Source organism: Oncorhynchus masou, unplaced genomic scaffold (genome assembly GCF_036934945.1).
Source record: "Oncorhynchus masou masou isolate Uvic2021 unplaced genomic scaffold, UVic_Omas_1.1 unplaced_scaffold_2333, whole genome shotgun sequence".
Lineage (NCBI taxonomy): Eukaryota > Metazoa > Chordata > Actinopteri > Salmoniformes > Salmonidae > Oncorhynchus > Oncorhynchus masou.
Genome location: NW_027008795.1, coordinates 29,948 through 48,141, shown reverse-complemented (window position 1 = coordinate 48,141; position 18,194 = coordinate 29,948). Strand labels below are relative to the sequence as shown.

Genomic DNA, 18,194 nt, shown 5'->3' with positions numbered 1-18,194 from the left:
AACATAGCAGGTTATGAAAAATAAATTAAAGTACGAAAAAGGGTTAGGATTAGCTAAAATGCTGTAATAATTATACTTTTCACATCATTTTGACCAAAGCTTAATCCCATCTAGACTTGACCACCGAAGAGGGCACCCATGTCCTCCTTGCTGTCCAGGACCTGCAGGTGGCTGGCTCCCTCCAGTGTCACCCGCGACATTCTTTTAACGGCACTTCAATAAGAAGCGATTTTGGAAGCAGGTCAGCAGCAGGGCCAGATTACTGAACGGCCCCAGATAGCATATGATAGCAAAATGTGTAGAACTGACTGTAGCGTTAAAACTGCAACCTTTTATATCAGCGTCATGGCATAATGTGAACACAAGCAAGAGGTGCTATAAAATAGCAAAAATATAAATAAAAATTTTCTCTGCACCATGGCAGAACGTGTTGAAACGAAGGAAAGTAAGCTCAGAGTCCCAAATGCGTTCATCCAACCCAGGTTAGGAAAGCACTATCCCTAAACCTAACTATTTTACCTGACCTTAACCTCAGGCTCTTAACATGCTAAGCTAATTCTCCTAACCTGCTACATAAATTCTCATAAACTGCTATGAAAAAGTCAATTCCGTATCAAAGTGGAGTGAAAAGAGTGTCTCTGTGGCATCCAGCCCACCAGGCTCCTCTTTGCAAATAGACTTCAAAGAGGAAGTTGGTGTCGGAGAAGTTGAGTGGTGTGTGAGAATCACTCAGATACAATTACAGTTACTCTGTTTTTCATTTTGAAACATAATACGACAACCATATGTTTTGTATCAAACTCGAACTTAACAAATTGAACTCTTGCATAAATGTATAGTGTATTTTGGTTCATGATTAAACTATATGTTTAAATCCCACAAACATTCCCATTCAGATAGAGGAGAGGGAGATGGTTATAATGATGAAAGTTTAATTTGTTCTATTTAACATTGTGTCGGGATGCGGACAGAGCGATTTGGGGGCCCGTTTCAAAATATTGCTGACCTGTCCGACCCCGAGAAAGGGACAAAAGAAGAATTGACAAAACTGAAGAATTGTTTGAAAATAATTGTTCATACTCCTATTAGGAAGTACGTCACAGTTGAGATGAGAGATATGCCACATGAATTTCAGCACTTTAGTTAGTCAGACCACACTTTGTGTGTGCCAGTTTCTGCTGTAGACAGTTTACGTTACCGTCTAAGGCAAGTATCGACTTCTTCACTATATTTTCTGTTAATTTTAATGTTCAAAATAAATTAAAGGAGATGAATTATGAGTAATGAGATTCAATATGTTCTAAAGTACTGCTGTTTGTTCATGTATTAGCTTTACAACTGAAGGACATTGTGTATTTGATATGGGGAGAGTTCAATGCAATGTGTTGTGTGAGTTAAGTTACTCCACCAGTAAGTGTATGTTTGTACTGTTTCAGGTGATCAGTAGTGTGTGAGTTCTCACATGGCTTGTCCTGAGAACATGCTTTTTCTCATTGGCCTCTTTATGTCAGGTGAGTCTTCCACACAACAACAACTAGTTATGAATCAGACATAAAGGAATAACCACAAGTCATTATATTTCATGGGATGTGCTATATTCCCGGCATTTTAATTGTGTAGAAAATTGCACAGTTAATTCCCGATTAGTATATTTTAATAGTCTGGATTTAAACTGCTGTGTATCTCAAGTATACTTGATTGTGTGTTTTGAAATGGTGGCACAACCAGTCATTGAGAGTAAGGGAGAAATTACTTTTTCACACAGAGGAATTGGGTGATGCATAATTTTGTTAATGAAATATATTAATAACTATAACAAAATGTGTTATTTGGTAGCTCAAGTTCCTTTTATCTAATATTAGGTTTTGGTTGAAGATCTGATAACATTCAGTGTTAAAAAAGAGCAGAAATAGAGAAGCAGAAAGGGGGTGAATTCTGTTTAGTTTCACTGTATGTTCATGTGAAACCTACGTCAGTATGCAGCTAACAGAATAGCTTCCACCACTGTCCCTTTCACCATACCGGGCTAAAACCAGATTAGCATCAACATACATTATTGTTTAATTTAATTTCACATATATTTAATTGTTTCCAATTTCATTAAATGTTATAAAATTGTAATCTTTTGGTTCATCCATAATGCATAATAAGCATCATCAACAGGGGGAACATATTGGTTGTACCATGATAAGCTGTAGAAAGAATATATTAATTTATAAGACTTCTTAATAAAAATAATTGTTCATAAGAAGGGCCTGAGATGAAAGTCAATATTCTGACCACTAGGGGTCAATGTTTTAAATAGGAAATCCAGTAGGCCTCCCTCTGCAGCAGTAGGATCTCCATGTTACCTCCTCTCCTTGGTAGAGCAACATGCTCAGTACCTGTACATTTGAGGGAGGAGGTGGGATGGTTAGCTTCAACAAAGTGACCTGCTACTAGATAATCAGTGTTCTTACAGCTATGCATTGTTTTAAATGTTTTTTTGTTTGTAATGAGTTGGCTTCCCCACATGAACATGTGATGAGACAGATTACTACCTTTATCTTGCAAGAGATGATTCCCCTAACAGGGATGTTTCCACCTGTATGTGGGTGTCTGAAGAAGGATGTTTGTGTAGTGCTATTGCACTGTGAGCATGAGCCACATTTGTAGATCCCATTTGGAATGGGTGTCAAGAGTGTCTGAGTGGGCAGGTCAGATCTCACTAAGCTATCCACAATATTGCGACCACACTTATAGACCAACAGTGGGGGTTCCTTGAAGATGTGTACAATTTTCTTGTCTGATTGCAAAATATGCCAGTGCTTTCCAGGATTGCTTTCATTTTCTCTGAACACTTGGTGTCCTTAGTGCAACAGACTATTGCGTTGTTTTTCTTCTTTGGTTTACTTTTTTAGCATTTCCTCTCTTGGTTTTTGAGATATTTTCATCATTGCAGCATCAAGAGTTTCTTCCTTCTAGCCTCTGATTTTGAAATGATTTGTCATTTTCTTGGCATTGCTGTCAAAATCTGACTGTTGGCAACAGATTCATTTAACCCTGCATAACTGGCTATATGGTAGACCATTCCTGAGGGGAAGGGGATGCATACTATCCCCACGTAGCAGAGTTTTGAGGTCTGTTGTGCTTTGTGTACAAGTCTGTATGTAATGCATCATTCTCTTTGATGATCCATAAGTCCCGGTAGTTCATTTTTCTCTCAACAGTCTGCATGGTGAATTTGAGATATTCAGAGCTCTCGTTTAGCAGAGTTTGGAATTAATTTAGTTCCAGCTGACTTCCTTCCCAGAGCACAAAGCCAGCATCTATGTATCTCTTCCATGAGAGGATTTTAGAAAGTAGGGGGTGTGTCTCTATGTTTTGTAAATGAGTGCCTCCTAAAATTGTACCACACACAGGTTTGCATAGTTGGGGGAAAAGGGGGAGTCGATGGCTCCACCTCGAATTTGAATGATAAAGTCTGACTCAAAGATGAATAAGTTATTGGATAATACAAGTTCAGTGAGATACAAGATGCACTCATTGAATGGACCAAGGATAGGGTCTCTCTGCTGAAGGAAGTGTTGCAGGTCACATAATATAATTTAAAAGTTTGCATTAACGTGTCTGTAATAGAATATACTTGTCAAAAACGAATATAGACATTAATAAATGCATTTCTATATCTTCCAACATCTGTTTTACACTGTAGGTGGAGTAACAAGATGGCTGTGCAGTTGCCTCCAAACAGAGGCCCCTGTCAGTCATCTAGGGTTAGTACACATCATTGGACTGAACTGAAAATACATCAGAACTTCCCTGATGTTGTCCTTTATGTTGCAGGTGTTCTGGTCTGTTTTGGTGAACGAGATTTGATCACCACAATGCCAGATAGACTGGATGTACTGACGGGCTCCTGTGTGCAAATCCCATGTTCATTTGATATTTCTCACCAAAATAAGTATACATTTAACAGCACAATACTAACCTCTGGAGTGTGGATTAAAGGAAACCCATACTTTGGTGGGCGTCCGGACAGAGTGATATTTAACAGTAGTGAGATGGTCAACAGATATCAAGGGAAGATAACTGGAAACATGTCCCAGAAGAACTGCACCACAGTCTTCTTCAATGTAACCACCAGTTACTCTGATAAATACTACTTCAGGATTGAGAGTCAACCATTCCGTGCAACAGACACTGAAAAGTCTGTTAATATAGTTGTCAGTGGTAAGAGACAATTTAACCGTTTACCAACTATTTTTCCAGTTTAGATTCCTTTCATCAAAGATAAGAGAAGAACAATTGGACAGTTTAACTATTAGAGTAAAATATATTTATCTACGATGTATTACAGATTTGCCTTCCAGTCCCATCCTAACTGTCTTAGGTGAGGTAAAGGAAGGGACCCCTGTCAGTTTGAACTGCTCAGCTGTTGCTCCCTGTCCCGAACACCCCCCTGAGCTGACATGGACTCTCCCAACACAGTTCACAACTGAGAACCAACTGCAGGAGAATCCAGACCAAACCAAATCAGTTCTCTCCACGGTGACCTTCACTCCGTCATACCTTCATCATGAGAAGAACATCACTTGTACTGCAGTCTACCCAGTAGGGACAAGCAACAAGACAGCTGAACATAACATGATGCTTAACGTTTCATGTAAGATTTAGTCACCGGTTCCTGAAGAATAGATCATTCTATCATGTTTCACTGATGATTGTAATAGAGTAGGTTTGATGAGACTATTCAATATACCATATCCAGATACATTGTAAATGAACCCCTCTCCCTCAGTCTCTCCTAAGGACACCTCAGCCTCCATCAGTCCAGATGATCCAGTATCAGTGGGCAGCTGTGTTAATCTGACCTGCAGCAGTACAGCCAACCCTCCTGTGACAAACTTCACCTGGTTCAAGATCAGTGAGGGTAAAACAACTCAGGTTGCATCTGGACAGAGTTACACCCTCAATGTGACAGTTGATGGAGGACAGTACTACTGTGAAGGAAGAAATACTCACGGCTGTGAGAAGTCAAATGAAGTGCAGCTGGTGATAAAAGGTAAAATGGGCACGTAGGGCACAATCATAGGTTAGATATACAATATATATTCAAAAGTATGTGGACACCCCTTCAAATGCGTGGATTCAGTTATTAAAGCCTCACATGTTGCTGACAGTTGTTTGAAATCGAGCACACAGCCATGCAATCTCCGTAGACAAACATTTCAGTCGGACTGCAACATTCACTACCGAGTTCCAAACTGCCTTTGGAAGCAATGGCAGCACCAGAACTGTTTGATGAGGGCTTCATGAAACGTGTTTCCATGGCCGAACAGCCGCACACAAGCCTAAGATCACTATGTGCAGTGCCAAGAATCAGCTGCAGTGGTGTAAAGCTCACTGCCATTGGACTCTGGAGAAGTGGAAATCTGTTTTCCGGGGTGTTGAATATACGATTCACCATCTGGCAGTCCGGCGGACGAATCTGGGTTTTGACGGATTTCAGGTGAACACTACCTGCCCCAATGCATAGTGTCAACTGTAAAGTTTGGCAGATAAGGAATAATGGTCTGGGGCTGTTTTTCATGGTTTGGGCTGGGCCCCTTAGTTCCAGTGAAGGGAATTCTTAACGCTACAGCATACAATGACATTCTATATTCCATATTAATGACCATGATTTTGGAATGAGATGTTCGACGAGCAGGTGTCCACATACTTTTGGTCATGTAGTGTACTTGAGAGATCTTTTTGTGAGAATTGACCATAATATGTGCTTTATTTTCAGGGCAAGAAGATTCAAAAACCTCAGGGGTTGGTTTCTGGTTTCTGGTTTCTGGGGTTGCAGCAGGAACTCTGGGGGCCATTTTGCTTATCAGCCTGATCAGTCTTTTTGTATGGTAAGAACTATTCCTGGCATCAACGCAAAACCATTTTTTTCTGCTGTGTTTGTGCTTTTGCATATGGAAACCCTCTCAGTGCATTCAGAATACCTTTCTAAATGTCTTCCAGGAGGAGAAACTCGAGGCTCCACGATGGACTTGAAAGGACAGACAGTCCACAGGGACAGGTGGGAATAAGGCTCAACTTACAAAACCATCTACAAAGTGTGTCTAAGGAAGTATTGAATTAATGCTGAAACTATTTAAAGCCATGAGGTTAACATCATTTCAGAGGAAGTTTAGGGGGAGATAACCACACCGAAAGCAATGCCACATCCTGTAAGAACATCGAATAATAACAGAATAGTTGTTGGACTTTGACAGTGTTTTGTTTAGATTGGAGCTCATTTGTTGACGAAATGAAATTCTTTACTCATGTCAGTTTAATTGACATTTTCATTGTCATCCACTCAGTATGTGTTGTGTAACCTGCTGACCTTAGTTTTTACTGAACTTAAGGCTTAAACACCAGTTCCTCTCTCTGTGTTCTCTCCACAGAACTCCCCGGTTGGGACAGTGTGTACTAACCAGGCCACAGCCGGAGAGGAACCAGAGGAACCTGCAGATGACCAGCCTGAAGAGATCCACTATGGTGACATAGACTTCTCCAAACTACAGACCAAAGAGACCCCAGATGCAGCCCAGGACAGGGTCCAGGGACAGGAGAGTGAGTACGCTGAAGTCAACGTGACTGGGAGTAGGGCTCAGGTACCCCATCTTAACTACCTAGATGGGCTTTATGCACAAGTGAATTAATGAGGTGGAGGTTAAGTATTTTGGCAATTGGGTATTAAATGTTTTTATGTACAGTATTATCATTGTGTATTAGTTTCTAATGGTACTTTAGTTACATGTATAATTGTGTGCTCTTTGATTGTCTGCATATTTGTAGAATTTTCTGGGATGAAAAGTGTTTAACTGTTACTATAGTGGTGATATGATGATGCAGGCTACTCTTTATTTTGGACCATTTATTTTGTGTGTTTATTTTGTGTGTTGAGTTCACAGAGCATCTGTTTTATGGGTTCCAGTATAGAGGAACTGCTGAGTTCAACTAGCTCACTGAAGGCAGTTTAAGACCGTATAAAGTCAATGATGACTGAGGAGAGACGACACAGTTAGTTGGAGAGACAGTGGTCTGATACAAGACAGGAAGTTGGTGCAGGAAGTCTACATGACGGCAGAATGGTGTTAACATCTACTAGTTACTGTTTATCTTCATCTTTTGTGCAGTTCCCAGAATAACAATATCTATTTTCAGTTTATATCTATTTAGAAGTAATTGTTTCAGTTTTTATGTTGAGTGTTAAATCGAAGAAACAATTGAGACTGCATTTCAGGTTGTTTAATAATTGCACTGTAATTAAAACCTTTACATTCAATTTCCATGAAATCTTTTGGTCTTACTGGTCCAACATTTAACATCTCATTAAAGTGTATTCCATTGAAATTTTGTGTCACTGTTCTCCACACAATGTGGAATTATGCTTTTAGACATAAAAATGAAAAGCTGAAAGTCAATATGTATTCAACACATTTTCTATGGCAAGCCTAAATAAGTTCAGGAGTAAAGATTTACTTAACTAGTCTCATGAGTTACATGGATTCACTCTGTGTACAATACTAGTGTTTAACATGATTTTTAAATGACGCTGAAATCTCTTCTCTGTACCCCACACATACAATTTTCTGTAAGGTCCCTCAGTCAAGCAGCAACTTTCAAACAGATATAACCAGCTTTTCCATTGCCTCACAAAGAAGGGCACCTGTTTCTAGATGGATAAAATTAAAAGAAATCTGACATTGAAAACCCCTTTGAGCGTAGTGAGTTAATTAATTACACTTTGGATGGTTTATCAATACATCCAATCACTACAAAGATACAGGCGTCCTTCCTAACTCAGTCGCCGGAGAGGAAAAACACTGCACAGGGATTTCACCCACAGGAGGTTGGTGGCACCTTAATTGGGGAGAACGTACTCGTGGTAATGGCTGGAGCAGAACAGGTGGAATGGTACCAAATACATCCAACATGTTTTCCATGTGTTTGATTCCATTCCATTTGCTCCGTTCCAGACATTATTATGAGTTGTCTTCCTCTCAGCAGCCTCCACTGATTTCACCATAAGGTCAATGGTGACTTTAAAACAGTTACATAGTTAACGGCTGTGATTGGAGAAAACTGAGAATGGATCAGCAACATTGTGGAATAAGTCAAGGGGTACTTTCTGAAGACACTGAGGATACCAAACATTAGGAACATCTTCCTATTTTTTTGTTGAAACCCCTTTTGTCTTCAGAACAGCCTCAGTTCATCGAGGCATGGACTCTACAAGGTGTCGAAGCGTTCCACAGGGATGCTGGCCCATGTTGACTCCAATGCTTCCTACAGTTATGTCAAGTTGGATGGATTTCCTTTGGGTGGTGGACAATTCTTGATACACACCGGAAACTGTTTAGAGTGAGAAAAAAACAGCAGTGTTGCAGTTCTTGAAACCAGTGTGTCTGCCACCAACTAGCACACCTCGTTCAAAGGCACATACATTTTTGTCTTGCCCAAACACCCTCTAAATGGCACAATCCATGTCTCAATTGTTCCGAGGCTTAAAAATCCTTCTTTAAACTGTCCCCCCTTCATCTACAATGATAGAAGTGGATTTAACAAGTGACAACAATAAGGGATCATAGAATGCACCTGGATTCACCTGGTCAGTCTATGTCATGGAAAAAGCAGTAAGATTGGTTCTGTTTTATCACCTAATACCTACTCATATATCCATTGATAGTGAGCGGTAGCCTGATCTGCATGCAGGCACATCGTTTCATTGTATTTTCATACATTTTATCCACATATAGGCAAAGCAGTTTCCACATAACTGAAAAGAGCTTGTTAGTCCCTTTTTTGTCAGTCCCCCCATATCCCCATTCCCACCATATAGCAGCATCAGCGTAGTATAATGTCCAATAGTCAATACTTTCTCTCTTCTCTCTCTGAACCATCTGGTCCCTCCACCTCTCAATTCCTGACCCTGTCCTCCAGAGCCTTCAGCTCTCCCTCCACCTGTTGGCGGAGGTCGGCTCCCACCTGCTGGGTAAAGTACGCCCTCAGCTTGTGGGTCTCCTTCTCCCAGAAGACCTTGGGAAGGTCGAAGAGTGATTTGTCCAAATGTAGTTTTTTCGCAAGTTTCGGAGAATTAGGCTGCAGGTTAGTCAATTTGACGTCAAAAGCTTTATCCCATCTCGACTTGACCGTCATAGAGGGGTAAGGGGTGTGTAACTGGTGGCAGTCAGACGCAGGAGAGCAGAACTAGGTAATAGCCGGAGCTGTTTAACTCCAAAACCAATGGCATCAAGAAATCATCAACATGGGTACAAAACACGACGCGCACCAGTCAACATGTGCATAAGCACTTATAACAAACAATACCACACAAAGACATGGGGGGAACAAAGGGTTAAATACACAACATAATGAGGGAATGAAAACCAGGTGTGTTGGAAAACAGGACAAAACAAATGGAAAATGAATAACGGATCGCCGATGCCTAGAAGACCGGTGACGTCGATCGCCGAACTCCGCCCGAACAAGGAGAGGAACCGACTTCGGAAGAAGTCGTGACAGGAAGCCCATGTCCAACTTGCCTCCCAGTACCTGTAGATCGCGGTCTCCCTCCTGTGGCACTCGGGACATTCTTTTCACGCCACTGCAATAAGAAGTTATTTTGGTAGCAGGTTAGGCTGGACTAAACAACGGCCCCTGATAGCATATGATAGCAAAATATGTTGAATAGCAGGAAAATTAGCTTGAAATCAACTACATTTTCTGTCAGCTTCATGACAACATGTCGAATAGCATTATAAAACTGTAAATATGTTTCTCCGCACCACCATGGCAAAATGGGTTGAAATGCTCTCCCCACAATGGTAAAATGGGTTGAAATTCCCTCCGCACAATGGCAAAATGGGTTGAAATTCCCTCCGCACAATGGCAAAATGGGTTGAAATGCAGTAAGTAAGAGGGGGGTGTGGGGTCGTCCGACCCTGGTTAGCAGAGCATTTTCACTAACCGTTACCCATAGCCGTAATTCTCCTAACCTGCTGCATAAATTCTTCTAGCCTGACATGAAAAAGTCAAATCTGTATAGAAGTGGTGTGAAAATGTGTCATCCAGCCCACCAGGGTTTTCTTGGCAAATATACTTTAAAGAGGAAGTCAAGCAAGAAAAAGAGGAAGTTGGTGTAGGACAAGTTGAGTGGTGTGTGTGAGAATCAGTCAGATACAATTACACTTACTCTGTTTCATACCAAGTCTGTTTTTCATGTTGAAAAAATGATGTGACAACCCTATGATTTGGCATGGGTCCCAAGATCCTCAAAAGGTTCTACATCTGCACCATCGAGAGCATCTTGACCGGTTGCATCACCGACTGGTGACTGCTCGGCATCTGACCGTAAGGCACTACAGAGTGTAGTACGGCCCAGTACATCACTGGGGTCAAGCTTCCTGCCATCCAGGACCTATATACTAGGCGGTGTCAGAGGAAATCCCCAAAAATTGTGTGACTGTTTACAGTTATCCCCCCCACCTTCATTTGTTTTGTACACTGCTGCTTCTCGCTGTTTATTATCTATGCATGGCCACTTCACCCCTACCTCCATGTAGAAATTACCTCGACTAACCTGTACCCCCACATTGACTCTGTACCGGTACCCCATGAATATAGCCTCGTTATTGCACGTTTTATGTGTTTCTTTTAATAATGTTTTACCTTAGTTAATTTAGTAAACATTTTCTTAACTCTTTCTTGAGTTGCACTGTTGGTTAAGGGCTTGTAAGTAATCATTTCACGGTAAGGTCTACACTTGTTCTATTCAACGATTATGATTTAACTCGTTTAGAAAAAAACATCACACATACATTCCCATTGAAGCCTGGGAGACCACCTGTTGGGGGAGGTCGGCTCCCACCTGCTGGGTACGCCCTCAGTTCCTGGGTCTCCTTCTCCCAGAAGGCCTTCGGGAAGGTTGAGGGTTTTGTCTAGAAGGGATACAGCTTTTGTCAAAATTTAGTTTTCTAGCAAGTTTGGGAGAATTTTTGCAGCTGGTTAGGAGAATTAACATAGCAGGTTATGAAAATTAAATTAAAGTACGAAAAAGGGTTAGGATTAGCTAAAATGCTGTAATAATTATACTTTTCACATCATTTTGACCAAAGCTTAATCCCATCTAGACTTGACCTCCGAAGAGGGCACCCATGTCCTCCTTGCTGTCCTGGACCTGCAGGTGGCTGGCTCCCTCCTGTGTCACCCGCGACATTCTTTTCACGGCACTTCAATAAGAAGTCATTTTGGAAGCAGGTCAGCAGCAGGGATTACTGAACTGCCCCAGATAGCATATGATAGCAAAATGTGTAGAACTGATTGTAGAGTTAAAACGGCAACCTTTTATATCAGCCTCATGGCAAAATGTGAACACAAGCATGAGGTGCTATAAAACAGCAAAGATACAAATAATAATTTTCTCTGCACCATGGCAGAACGTGTTGAAACGAAGGAAAGTAAGCTCAGGGTCCCAAATGCGTTCATCCAACCCAGGTTAGGAGAGCATTATCCCTAAACCTATGTAACAGTTTTCTTTGGTTGAAGGAGAGTCGCACCAAAATGCGGCGTGGCTATTGAGATACATGTTTAATGAAACAAAGGAAACACGAATCAATACAAAAACAATAAACGTAACGTGAAAATCGAAACAGCCTAAACTGGTGAAAACTAAACACAAGACAGGAACAGGAACAATCACCCACCAAAACCCAACACCAAACAGGCTACCTAAATATGGTTCCCAATCAGAGACAATGATTCACACCTGCCTCTGATTGACAACCATATCAGGCCAAACATAGAACTAGACAAACTAGACATGAAACATAGAATGCCCACTCAGCTCACACCCTGACCAAACAAAATATAGAAACATACAAAGCAAACTATGGTTAGGTTGTGACAACCTAACTATTTAACCTGACCTTAACCTCAGGCACTTAACATGCTAAGATAATTCTCCTAACCTGCTACATAAATTCTCATAAACTGCTATGAAAAAGTTAATTCCGTATCAAAGTGGAGTGAAAAGTGTCTCTGTGGCATCCAGCCCACCAGGCTCCTCTTTGCAAATAGACTTCAAAGAGGAAGTTGGTGTAGGAGAAGTTGAGTGGTGTGTGAGAATCACTCAGATACAATTACAGTTACTCTGTTTTTCATGTTGAAACATAATATGACAACCATATGTTTTGTATCAAACTCGAACTTAACAAATGTAACTCTTGAATAAATGAATAGTGGATTTTGGTTCATGATTAAACTATATGTTTAAATCCCACAAACATTCCCATTCAGATAGAGGAGAGGGAGATGGTTGTAATGATGAAAGTTTAATTTGTTCTATTTAACATTGTGTCTCTTTCACCTACAGAAAACCGTGACATCTATTTAACATTGTGCCGGGGCGGACTTAGTGATTTGGGGGCCCGTTTCAAAATACCGCTGACCTGTCCTACCCCGAGAAAAGGACAATAAATACTGAAGAATTGTTTGAAAATAATTGTTCATACTCCTATTAGGAAGTACGTCACAGTTGAGATGAGAGATATGCTACATGTATTTCATCACTTTAGTTTGTCAGACCACACTATGTGTGTGACAGTTTCTGCTGTAGACAGTCTACGTTACCGTCTAAGGCAAGTATCGACTTCTTCACTATATTTTCTGTTAATTTTAATGTTCAAAATAAATTAAAGGAGATTAATTATGAGTAATGAGATTCAATATGTTCTAAAGTACTGCTGTTTGTTCATGTATTAGCTTTACAACTGAAGGACATTGTGTATTTGATATGGGGAGAGTTCAATGCAATGTGTTGTGTGAGTTAAGTTACTCCACCAGTAAGTGTATGTTTGTACTGTTTCAGGTGATCAGTAGTGTGTGAGTTCTCACATGGCTTGTCCTGAGAACATGCTTTTTCTCATTGGCCTCTTTATGTCAGGTGAGTCTTCCACACAACAACAACTAGTTATGAATCAGACATAAAGGAATAATAAATCATGATGTTATGGGATGTACTATATTCCAGCTTTTTAATTGTGTAGAAAAGTGTACAGTTAATTCCTGATTAGTGTATTTAATAGTCTGGATTTAAACTGCTGTGAAAAAGTTTTTGCATATTTTCAGATATTCAATCAAAAGATGATATTAGATAAATGTAACCTGAGTGAACAAATAACACAACATTTACATACTTATTTAATTTATTTCTTAAACAAAGTTATGCTCCCTAACACTAAATAACTGGCTGTGCCTCCTTCAGTTGAAATGACAACCAACCATACATTCCCTGTAATTGTTGATCAGTCTCTCACATTGTTGTGGAGGAATTTTGGCAAACTGTCCCATTCAGATCTACTTTAAATCAGCGACATTCATGTTTTTTAACCTTTATTTAACGAGCCAAGTCAGTTAAGAAAAAAATCTTATTTTCAATGATGGCCTAGGAACAGTGGGTTAACTGCCTGTTCAGGGGCAGAACGACAGATTTGTACCTTGTCAGCTCGGGGATTTGAACTTGCAACCTTCTGGTTACAAGTCCAACGCTATAACCACTAGGCTACCCTGCTGCCCCAAGGATGAACTGCTCGTTTCAAGTCCTGCCACAATATCTCAATTGGGATTAGGTCTGGACATTGAGTAGGCCATTCCAAAACATTAAATTTGTTGCTTTTAATCCCTTTTCATGTATACTTGATTGTGTGTTTTGGAATGATGGCACAACCAGTTATTGAGAGTAAGGGGCAATTACTTTTTCACACAGGGGAATTGGGTGTTGCATCATTTTGTTAATGAAAGAAAATAACTAGAACAAGTTTATAAACTCAAGTTCCCTTTATCTAATATTAGGTTTTGGTTGAAGATCTGATGACTAAAAAAAGAAGCAGAAATAGAGAAGCAGAAAGGGGGAAATACTTCCTCATGTCTCTGTATGTTTATGTGAAACCGACATCCGTGTGCGGTTAACAGTACAGCTTCCACCACTGTCCCTGTTGTTGTCTTTTCGGTTGTCCTACGAAGGCTTTTCCACATGAACATGTGATGAGACATATCACTCCCTTTATCTTGCAAGAGATGAGACCCCGAACAGGGATGTTTCCACCTATATGTGGGTGTCTGAAGAAGGATGTTTGTGTAGTGCTATTGCACTGTGAGCATGAGCCACATTTGTAATTCCCATTTGGAATGGGTGTCAATAGTGTCTTTGTGGGCTCATGGGGCAGGTCAGATCTCACTAAGCGATCCACAATATTGCGACCACACTTATAGACCACCAGTGAGGGTTCCTTGAAGATGTGTACAATTTTCTTGTCTGATTGCAAAATATGCCAGTGCTTTCCAGGATTGCTTTCATTTTCTCTGAACACTTGGTGTCCTTAGTGCAACAGACGTTGTTTTTCTTTCTTAGTTTACTTTTTAGCAATTCCTCTCTTGGTTTTTGAGAGATTTTCATCATCGCAGCATCAAGAGTTTCTTCCTTCTTGCCTCTGATTTTGAAATGATTTGTCATTTTCTTGGCATTGCTGTCAAAATCTGACTGTTGGCAACAGATTCATTTATCCCTGCATAACTGGCTATATGGTAGACCAACTGAAAATACATCAGAACCTCCCTGATGTTGTCTTTTATGTTGCAGGTGTTTTGGCCTGTTTTGGTGAACGAGATTTGAACGCCACAATGCCAGACAAACTGGATGTTCTGACTGGCTCCTGTGTGCAAATCCCATGTTCATTTGATATTCCTGACCGACATAGGGATCAATTTAACAGCGCAATACTACCCTCTGGAGTGTGGATTAAAGGATCCCCATACTTTGGTGGGCGTCCGGACAGAGTGATATTTAACAGTAGTGAGATGGTCAACAGATATCAAGGGAAGATAACTGGAAACATGTCCCAGAAGAACTGCACCACAGTCTTCTTCAATGTAACCACCAATTACACTGATAAATACTACTTCAGGATTGAGAATCAACCATTCCTTGCAACAGACACTGAAAAGTCTGTTAATATAGTTGTCAGTGGTAAGAGACAATTTAACTGTTTACCAACTATTTTTCCCAGTTTAGATTCCTAAGATCAAAGATAAGAGAAGAACAAGTGGACAATTTAACTATTAGAGTAAAATATATTTATCTGCAATGCATTACAGATTTGCCTTCCAGTCCCATCCTAACTGTCTCAGGTGAGGTGAAGGAAGAGACCCCTGTCAGTTTGAACTGCTCTGCTGTCGCTCCCTGTCCCGAACACTCCCCTGAGCTGACATGGACTCTCCCAACACAGTTCACAACTGAGAACCAACTGCAGGAGAATCCAGACCAAACCAAATCAGTTCTCTCCACGGTGACCTTCACTCCATCATACCATCATCATGAGAAGAACATCACTTGTACTGCAGTCTACCCAGTAGGGACAAGCAACAAGAGAGCTGAACATAACATGATGCTTAACGTTTCATGTAAGATTTAGTAACCGGTTCCAGTAGAATAGATCATTCTATCATGTTTCACTGATGATTGTAATAGAGTGGATTTGATGAAACTCGTCAATATACCATATCCAGATACATTGTAAATGAACCCCTCTCCCCCAGTCTCTCCTAAGGACACCTCGGTCTCCATCAGTCCAGCTCATCCAGTATCAGTGGGCAGCTGTGTTAATCTGACCTGCAGCAGTACAGCCAACCCTCCTGTGACAACCTTCACCTGGTTCCAGATCAGTGAGGGTAATTCAACACAGGTAGCATCTGGACAGAGTTACACCCTCAATGTGACTGTTGATGGAGGACAGTACGTCTGTGAAGCAAGAAATAGTCACGGCTGTGGGAAGTCAAATGAAGTGCAGCTGGCTATAAAAGGTAAAATGGGCACGTAGGGCACAATCTTAGGTTAGATATACAATATATATTCAAAGGTATGTGGACACCCCTTCAAATGATTGGATTCAGCTATTTCATGACATTGACATTAATGCCCATGATTATGGAATGAGATGTTCCATGAGCAGGTGACCACATACTTTTGGTCGTGTAGTGTACATTGCAGATCTTTATGTGAGAAATTACCTAATATGTGCTGCATTTTCAGGGCAAGAAGAGACTGTTAACACAATGGTTTCTGGGGTTGCAGCAGGAACTTTGGGGGCCCTTTTGCTTATCAGCCTGATCAGTCTTTTTGTATGGTAAAAACCTTTCCTGGCATCAATGTAAAAACAAAAATAGATGTGTTTGTGCTTTTGCATATGAAAACTCTCTCAGTGCATTCAGAATACCTTTGTAAATGTCTTCCAGGAGGAGAAACTCGAGGCTCCACGATGGACTTGAAAGGACGGACAATTCACAGGGACAGGTGGGAATAAGGCTCAATTTACAAAACAATCTAGAAAGTGTATCTAAGGACATCCCCTCAGTATGTGTTGTGTAACCTGCTGACCTTAGTTTTACACATTACTGAGCTTAGAGCTTTACACCAGTTCCTCTCTCTGTGTTCTCTCCACAGAACTCCCCGGTTGGGACAGTGTGTGCTAACCAGGCCACAGCCGGAGAGGAACCAGAAAAACCCGCAGAAGACCAGCCTGAAGAGATCCACTATGGTGACATAGACTTCTCCAAACGACAGACCAAAGAGACCCCAGCTGCAGCCCAGGACAGGGTCCAGGGACAGGAGAGTGAGTACGCTGAAGTCAACGTGACTGGGAGTAGGGCCCAGGAACCACCTCTTAACAACCTAGATGGGCTTTATGCACAAGTGAATAAAACAGGTGAATGCTAAGTATTTTGCCGATGGGTATTAAGTGTTTTTATGTACAGTATTGTCATTGTGTATCTGTTTCTATTGGTACTTTTGTTAAATTTATAATTGTGTGCTCTTTGAATATCTGCATATTTGTAGAATTTTCTGGGATGAAAAGTGTTTAACTGTTACTATAGTGTTGATATGATGATGCAGGCTACGCTTTATTTTAGACCATTTATTTTGAGTGTTGAGTTCACAGAGCATCTGTTTAATGGGTTCCAGTATAGAGGAACTGCTGGGTTCAACTAGCTCACTGAAGGCAGTTTAAGACCATATAAAGTCAATGATGACTGAGGAGAGAAGACACAGTTAGTTGGAGAGACAGTGGTCTGATACAAGACAGGAAGTTGGTGCAGGAAGTCTACATGACGGCAGAATGGTGTTAACATCTACTAGTCACTGTTTATCTTCATCTTCTGTGCAATTCCCAGAATAACAATGTTATCTACTTTCATCTATTTAGAAGTTATCGTGTCAGCTTTTATGTTGAGTGTTAAATTGAAGAAACAAATGAGACTGAATTTATTAAGGTTGTTTATTAATTGCCCTGCAATAAACCTTTACATTCAATTTCCATGAAATCTTTTGGTCTTATTGGTCCAACATTTAACATCTCATTAAAATGGATTAAATTGAGATTTTGTGTCACTGTTCTACACACAATGTGGAATTATGTTTTTAGACATAAAAATTATAAGCTGAAAGTCAATATGTATTCAACACCCTTTCTATGGCAAGCCTAAATATGTTCAGGAGTAAAAATTTCCTTAAAGGGGATACGGGTTCCCAACTAGGAACACTCCCCCCTCCAGCCCCCCACGGTGACGCATGGAAAGCAAAAATATTCTTAAAAATATTTAACCTCCACACATTAACAAGTCCAATAGCTTAAATGAAAGATAAACACCTTGTTCATCTACCCAGCATGTCAGAATTTTAAAATGTTTTACAGCGAAAACATACAATATGTAGCCACATGGCTATGCAAATTAGCACAATCACAAACGCAGGATTAAAAGAAAAATAATTCACTAACCTTTTGAAAATCTTCATCAGATGACAGTAATAGCACATGTTACACAGTACATTTATGTTTTTTTCAATAATATGCAATTTATATCCATAAATCTCCATTTACATTGAGCCATGTTCAAAAAATGCAGCAGAAATGACCGGAGAAATTATAAATATCTCCAGCAGCTAACGCCAGATAACAGCAATAAACATCATAAACTTTGACTAAATATACATGTTCTACATATATGTAGAAAGATACACTTCTTCTTAATGCAAACGCTGTGTTACATTTATTTTTAACGTTACAGAATTCGTTCACTATTCAATAATCTGAGACGGCGCTCAGCCATTAGCATTATTT

At 40.3% G+C, this 18,194-nt stretch overlaps 2 protein-coding genes across 5 annotated transcripts; both read left to right on the top strand.

The window, feature by feature from the left end:
• The first annotated feature begins 1,099 nt into the window (after positions 1–1,099).
• LOC135533350 (B-cell receptor CD22-like) lies at positions 1,100–17,397 on the top strand. 3 transcript variants are annotated; one of them, XR_010454480.1, is made up of 9 exons: positions 1,100–1,206; positions 1,437–1,511; positions 3,826–4,212; positions 4,340–4,645; positions 4,781–5,044; positions 5,771–5,882; positions 5,995–6,052; positions 6,423–7,264; positions 17,347–17,397. XR_010454480.1 is itself a non-coding variant. In XM_064960700.1 (8 exons), exons 2-8 carry the CDS (start codon positions 1,463–1,465, stop codon positions 6,678–6,680), a joined length of 1,434 nt encoding a protein of 477 aa, XP_064816772.1. In that variant the 5' UTR covers positions 1,100–1,206; positions 1,437–1,462; the 3' UTR covers positions 6,681–7,306. The 3 variants fall into 3 exon arrangements, 2 of the variants coding, with proteins under 2 accessions (XP_064816772.1, XP_064816773.1); XM_064960700.1 differs by lacking the exon at positions 17,347–17,397 and having other exon boundaries at positions 6,423–7,306; XM_064960701.1 differs by lacking the exons at positions 3,826–4,212; positions 17,347–17,397 and having other exon boundaries at positions 6,423–7,306.
• Positions 12,463–17,397, top strand: LOC135533351 (B-cell receptor CD22-like). 2 transcript variants are annotated; one of them, XM_064960702.1, is made up of 8 exons: positions 12,463–12,659; positions 12,890–12,964; positions 14,660–15,046; positions 15,175–15,480; positions 15,616–15,879; positions 16,109–16,202; positions 16,312–16,369; positions 16,520–17,397. In XM_064960702.1, exons 2-8 carry the CDS (start codon positions 12,916–12,918, stop codon positions 16,790–16,792), a joined length of 1,431 nt encoding a protein of 476 aa, XP_064816774.1. In that variant the 5' UTR covers positions 12,463–12,659; positions 12,890–12,915; the 3' UTR covers positions 16,793–17,397. The 2 variants fall into 2 exon arrangements, with proteins under 2 accessions (XP_064816774.1, XP_064816775.1); XM_064960703.1 differs by lacking the exon at positions 14,660–15,046 and having other exon boundaries at positions 12,466–12,659.
• Positions 17,398–18,194: the final 797 nt, after the last annotated feature.

Coding starts and splice junctions, on each gene's coding strand:
- LOC135533351 (XM_064960702.1), top strand. CDS start 12,916: ATGGCTTGTCCTGAGAACATGCTTTTTCTCATTGGCCTCTTTATGTCA. Junction 16,203..16,311: donor CTGATCAGTCTTTTTGTATG/GTAAAAACCTTT, acceptor AATGTCTTCCAG/GAGGAGAAACTCGAGGCTCC. Junction 16,370..16,519: donor CGGACAATTCACAGGGACAG/GTGGGAATAAGG, acceptor TTCTCTCCACAG/AACTCCCCGGTTGGGACAGT.
- LOC135533350 (XM_064960700.1), top strand. CDS start 1,463: ATGGCTTGTCCTGAGAACATGCTTTTTCTCATTGGCCTCTTTATGTCA. Junction 4,646..4,780: donor CATGATGCTTAACGTTTCAT/GTAAGATTTAGT, acceptor CCTCTCCCTCAG/TCTCTCCTAAGGACACCTCA. Junction 5,045..5,770: donor AGTGCAGCTGGTGATAAAAG/GTAAAATGGGCA, acceptor CTTTATTTTCAG/GGCAAGAAGATTCAAAAACC.